The sequence below is a fragment of the Porites lutea genome, chromosome 2 (genome assembly GCF_958299795.1).
Source record: "Porites lutea chromosome 2, jaPorLute2.1, whole genome shotgun sequence".
In the NCBI taxonomy this organism is placed as follows: domain Eukaryota; kingdom Metazoa; phylum Cnidaria; class Anthozoa; order Scleractinia; family Poritidae; genus Porites; species Porites lutea.
The window spans coordinates 23954092-23960661 of record NC_133202.1 but is presented as its reverse complement, the minus strand read 5'-3'; the positions used below and the strand labels follow the sequence as shown (position 1 = coordinate 23960661).

General features: G+C 38.5%; 1 protein-coding gene across 1 annotated transcript; it reads left to right on the top strand.

The window, feature by feature from the left end:
- The first annotated feature begins 779 nt into the window (after nt 1-779).
- LOC140926769 (collagen triple helix repeat-containing protein 1-like) lies at nt 780-2415 on the top strand. The gene is made up of 4 exons (XM_073376468.1): nt 780-802; nt 1001-1132; nt 1551-1769; nt 1936-2415. The coding sequence occupies exons 2-4, from the start codon at nt 1058-1060 to the stop codon at nt 2290-2292; spliced, it is 651 nt and encodes a 216-aa protein (XP_073232569.1). The 5' UTR covers nt 780-802; nt 1001-1057; the 3' UTR covers nt 2293-2415.
- Nucleotides 2416-6570: the final 4155 nt, after the last annotated feature.

Genomic DNA, 6570 nt, shown 5'->3' with positions numbered 1-6570 from the left:
TTATTATTATTACGCACATTATTATTATGATTATTATTATTATTATTATCGTGCATATTTTGTGAGAGTGAAATAAAAAATTGAGTTGGGTTGAGTTTGGAAAACTCGATTCTATTTTTGTAAGAAATAGAACTGCAAATTTGCACAATTGGTTCAAGATACGATAGTATTTGTCTCATCATCGGTTTTACTCTAGCGTTTTTGTTGAATTTGGTTCTGGGCAGACTCAGTGCTTTAAAAGTGAAGAAGAGTTGTGTACTTCTCAGCTTAAAAAAAAAAACGAAGAAGGCAGGCACTGTAATTGTGACCTGATCTGGAATTCTTTCCTTGCGAATGCATTAAACGGGAATTCTTGTCTTGCCTCTCACAGTCTACCTACGTTTTTAATGCTGATGTTGTGGACACAGCATTTTTAACTTTATCCATTCTCACAAAATGTTAAGATTTTATTGGCGGATTTTCCCTATTCTTTTATCATTATACACAAGTCTTTCATAAAATAAGTGAAAAATACTATTAGAAAAAGCGTCATTACATCTCTTGGACCTTGCAAAAACTACGTGCAATTAAAAAACATAGTTGCTGAAATCACAGAGCAAGCTAATTTTCGAGTCTTTTTACTGTCAAAAGTATCAATCGAAATGCTTGACGTATTTTACGAGTGACACGTGATCAGAGCTTGCTCTGAAACTCGTTCAAACGCGAAAAGGGAAGTGGCATTGTGGGAGAGAGATTAATGACTGTGACAATAACGAAAGTTATCATTTGGCTTTCACATTCACCGAGGGAAGGTAGGCTAAAGGTAAGTTACTTTTTTCCTTAGAATATAACCAGCCAAGAGATCAATTTCTTTCTACGGTATTCCATAGCGTTCACGCTAACCATTCTACACCAGACGAATCTTAACTTACAGATTTAAAGTACAATATTCTGAAATTATCTTAAATAATGTTTTCACTTTGAACTAATCAAATTATTTCATTTTTGCTCAACCATTTAGTGAACAAGTTTAAAAACGTTGTTGGTGCGATCAGGAATCAACTTTCAACTGTCCACCATGTTGTTGGTACTGATTTTAACGCTTACTGCCGTTTTATGCTCTACTGCGAAGAAAACAATACCAGACAGCAAGGTAAAGTAAAAAGAGTGCATTTATTTGATAAACTATCACTGCCGCGACACAGGCTTTTACACACTACTCTACTCTTCATTTTATCTTAATGAAGAAAATTTATAGAGAGCTCACTTAATGCCACCGGTTGTTGGTAAGAAAAATCACTCAAAACTTAAAGGTAAATGATCGTATGTACAACAACAGAAAAAAAAAGAAGAAGAAGAGGAAGGAAAGAAGAACGAGAAAACGTCCATTATCAAAACCATCAACATTCACAAATTTTGCTGGAAAAATGAATTCTAATCGAAGTTTAAGGAAGCAAAAAGAATTAAAAATGTAAAATTCAGTAAAATCTTGAAGTTCTTTCCCTTCTGAAACACTAAATCAAAAGAAATAAAAAAGGAAGCTTTTCATTGCCTATTCCTCTCCTTTGCAGCCTGTTTCATCTTGTCCATCTTGTAATAATGGCGGACAAACCGGGATGTGGACATACATGACGTGCGTCCCAGGAGCCCCCGGGGCACCTGGTCGTGATGGACAAAAAGGAGAGCGGGGGGACAAAGGCGACAGTGGAAATCCTCTGATGTCTTCGCACAAAAACTGGAAGGAATGCACCTGGAAAGGAGGAATCGGCAAAGATTCAGGATTGTTATATGTGAGTGAAAACACTCTCTATAATCGAAAAAAAAAATCATTGATATTAATTAAAAGTAAACTCAATAAATACTGAATAAATCATCAAACTAGTTGTGTAAATCAACATTAAAATGAATTGAATATCTTGCCCAGTTTGTAAATAATTATTGCTATTTCCTTTTAAGGATTGTAACTTCGTCAAACACTATGCGAACACTTCGCTCCATGTCTACTTTGCTGGTAACCTCAGGATTCACAGATGTAATCACTGCTGTAGTCGCTGGTATTTCACTTTTAATGGAAACGAGTGCAGTTCGCCTGCAACCATTGAAGGTGCGCTGTACATGCAGACTGGAAAAAACCACAATATTCTTCGTCACCGACACATTGAAGGTCACTGCAATGACATTCCAAAAGGAAAGGTACGAGTGGGATTCTGGGTTGGAAGGTGTAAATCCTACAACAGCGCTGACGCCTACACCAGTGGGCTATTTACAGTGAGTCGCGTCTTCATTGAAGAAGTACCAAAAGGTCAGCAGTAGGATCGTGTCAACAGATCCACTGAACCAGTGTTAAAAATAAGGCCTTAAACTGTTCGTAGGAAGCTAATGAGTAATGTAAATCTATTCTGTAAAAGCTAAATAAAGAAGGTTCAGGAACACTGAATATAATCAGTTGCCTTTCGCTCTGCTGTAAATTTTGTCTCTTGCTTACATTTTCCAAGGCTTACTTTTACCAACCAAACTATGTTGTGAAATTTTAAGCTGCTTTTTTTAGATTCCCTAGCACGTGAAATAACTTAAACAGGGGGCAGGCGGGCACAAAGGCCAGAAAAAAAAATCTTGATCGAACAAATTACAGGCCTTGTATTCATGTAGGAGCCGGTACAGACTCTTCTGATTGGTGCTTATTTTTCAAACTTGCGTTTTGAAACTATGCGTTTTGGCGTTGTTGCTACAGAACTATAATACTGGCATGATTACCTTGTCCCTAAGTGGCTCTTCTGAGGTTTCAAGGTAAAGTTAGGAAATTAATTTAGCTCTATATTTTATCGGAGTGTGGACTTTCAATATCAGAAAAGGACAAATGCAAAACATAGCAGCTTTGAAAGATACCTTTCACTTTTCCCTTTTGGTAAATTAAGCATGCTCTGTGTTTGATCAAAACTATTAGGGAGATACTATGGCACTTTCACTTTAGAGTCGTTTCTGTCAAACTGAAAATCCATTTTTTTTTAGTGGGAGGGAATTTTTCTTCCAATTTTCACATCCGCTTCTATTTGACTATTGAAGGATAGTCTGCGAGCAAGCTATATATAGGGGGCTCTGAGACCCCTGAGGCTCTGAGGGCGGGGAACGAGAGAAACCCCTTCTTTCTTCCCCGTCCCCAGGGTCCCCCAGAGAGCTATTGAGGAATGGAATGGGCCATTACCAATGTCGTCACCCTACTACAACTATCATAATTTATTTCTTCGTTAAATAAATACTAAAATCTAAAAAAAAAATGAAACTAAAACCCAGTCACTTTATGAATGATTGGGGACTAGTCAAGGTGGCCGGCATTGTTGAGGACGGCACAAAGCTTAAGGCAAACGAAAAAATCAAAACAAAAACAGAAATCAACCAGAAACATGTCACATTTCCTCGGTGGGCCCGGGGGATCCGGATGGGGGGAGGGTGCGATAATGTACACCAGCTAATGCTGATTCGTCGGCAGTCGGCACTTAAGAAAGCAGTCAAAATAGGGTACAATACCATGGGGAACGTTGTAATAGAGAGCAATTCATAGCACTGTGGAATACCACGTTTTAAAATCGTATATAATCGACTCTCTAGGACCCACAAACTATTTTATCACGCATTACACGAAAAAACCTAAAATTTTTAGAGATATGAGCTGTTCTTTTAGTTTCTGAATGGTGATCTTGCAGTATTTCGTATCCGTGGTGTAGTTAATGTGCAAATCTGTCACCGAACCACCATGGTGCAGCAATGGCTAAAATCATTCTCCCGTTACCAATCTGGATTTATCCCTTAGAATTGCCTCTTGGTCCCATTGTTTTTATCAGAAAGTGGTTTTGTGACGGGTTTATGGATGATTGAGACCATTGGCCGTAAACTTTACTTGATCCATCTTACTTGGAGTGGTCTCAAAAGTTAATGACCTAACGCAGGCTTGACCTTCGTTCATGTAATCTACTTTTTATTGCATCAAGGCTTAATGCCAAGTCTGATAGTTTAGTTTCATGGCATCGAGAACCTGGTGCCACAGCTGTTGATGCTTTCAGTATTACCTGGGCTAATTTTGATTGTTACGCTTTTCCTCAGTTTTAGTCAGCTGTCTCGACTTTCGGCCAAAGAAAAAGGTAACCAAAACGTGTCCTAAGCCGTCTTCGCCATCTCTGTACGGTTTTATTTGCAGTCACTCGTAAGAAAGCCACTGATGTTATAAAGACTCCTTCTACTCACTGCGCCGCCTTATTAACGCCTGTTGGCTCGGATCTCAATGACCGAATAAAAATAAAACAGCGCTGTCACTTACTTAGGCAGCAGAGTGAAGTGAAATGCCCATAGTAACTTAGTAGATGTCATGGATGGAGTCTTTCCTTCAAAAGAACCTTTTTCAAATAATGAATATCTGATTTTGGGTGCAAACTTGAGTCGATGTAGATCTTCTTGCCGTTGGCAAACTGACCAAAACAACTTTTCCAATGGCTTATGAAGCCAAAAAAGGACGTCTTACCTTCTCGTTTTATGTGGTAAAAAGGTTCACGCAAATATGAGGGTCTTAATGGGGTTAACCGATAGCCGTAAAACGGCCAAAAATTTAGTCGATAGCCGTAAAAATTGAAAAATCTTAACCGTTAGCCGTAAATAGAGTAAAAAAGAGTTAACCGTAAAAGAAACTGTTCCCTAGATTTGCCACTTTTAAGGGAGGTACAAAACTCACTTATGGTTGCGTTTTTTATTTCCCGGCTAGTGTGACTGCGTACGTACGTTAGGTGAAGAGCCTTTTAGGTGTTGACCAAGACCTAGGCTCCATTTCCTCTACTCTCTCGGGGAACTAATTTTTTCCATAGCGAAAGTGTGGCTTAGTCTTGGCTTCTTGCTGGGGATTAATATTTGCGATTTTCAGGAGGTCGTGCCCTCAAAACACCAGTGAAACAACACGCAGAGATGTCACTGTTTGTAAAACACGTTGCCGATAAACCACATCTCCCTGTTTTTCTCTGACGCTACGGTAGACATTGCCGTCCCTGTACGGCGTCTTCACACGCAATCTCGGTCAAGGCATTTCGGTGGCGAACTCGCTACGACCACGTGAGCCGAAACGCATTAGCCACGCGGAATGATGAGGCCTACGAACAAGGCAACGGCAGACAGTCGTTCCGTACAGTCCTTCGCTATCATTAAAAACACTGGACACGGGAATTTTGTTATTGGCCGTTTCACGCTAGAGCTAGAGATGGATTATCCGTCTGAGACTAGCCTGTGTACAGTAGCGCCCTCCCCACAGACACCCCTTCTCCGATTTTTTCTGAGAGGAGGGGGCGGCTGTCCACAGGCTATCTGGAACGGATAATCCCGTCTTGAAAGTGTCCGTCGAAATTGACGGATAAAGTCAGGCGGATTGTTCATTCAAAATTAAAACTATTCCATTTTCAAATTACGAAGTATTACCTATCTCACGGACGCGAATCATCAAACGGATAACCCGTCTCACACGAGTAATCCGTCTATAGTGTGAAAACGGCCATTTCTGTTATAATGAATGTCGCTTCCTGGCCTTGAGTTGGGCGTTTGCGTGTCTGCTTTTGCTTTTTCACAAAGATTATTTTTGAATTGACTATTGACATTTCTACGTATAAAATAATATTAGAAGTAAAATACTTCATAAAAAGTATGATCTATCAAATGTTAAAATTTTTCAAAAGAATAGTTTGTTTCATCCCGAGATGATCTGAAGACCTTATTTCGATTTAAAGATACAAAAAATACAGGTTAATTAATATTTAACTTTTTGAAACAAAGGAAGTTAATTTTTAACTTTTTTGTTAACCGTAACTAAAAAAAATTAACCGATAGCCGTAAAATAGCCAAAATTTTAGCCGATAACCGTAAAAGCTACCACCCCATTGAGACCCTCAAATATTTGTAAAAGTTAATCGAAAAAATGAAAAATAAAAGGGTGTTGGAATCTTATTATAATCTTTTTTACTACCACTTATCATCTTCGGCCGGACTTACTCTTCTCCGAAGCCACCCCTCTTCTATGAAGGGTGTTTTGAATTTTGTTATCACCGATGCAATCGATAGTCAGTTCTGTTAAAGCTCTTTAGAAAGCCAAACTCCGGTGGTGAACAGGTTTCCAAAACGTTAGTTGTGCTTAATTATTGACTTAAACCTACTCTATCATGTCAAAAAATAGATTTTCTTTCAAAACACTTTTTTTAAAGACATGAACTTTTAATACTAACAAAATGAGACATGCTATAATTCTTCAAAAAGAAAATGGGTCCTGCTTAAGTCGAATCGGCATACAATATTACTTGTAATCAAACTGATAAAATACAATTTAATTTCCTTTTAGTGATGTTGGAAAGATTGTCGACCCTTTATTTTTTTACGGCACGATTTTAAGTTGGTACCAAGGTCACACATGTACAAGATGATTCTCAAGTTAAAAAAGCTGACAAACATTGTTTTAAAGAATAATACAAAGAATGGTAAAAGAAGGTCAAAAAGGAGATTCACCCTGTGCAGATTCACCTGATCGGGATTGGGGATCGGCACCTGATCACAGTAGTATCCGTAATAAAG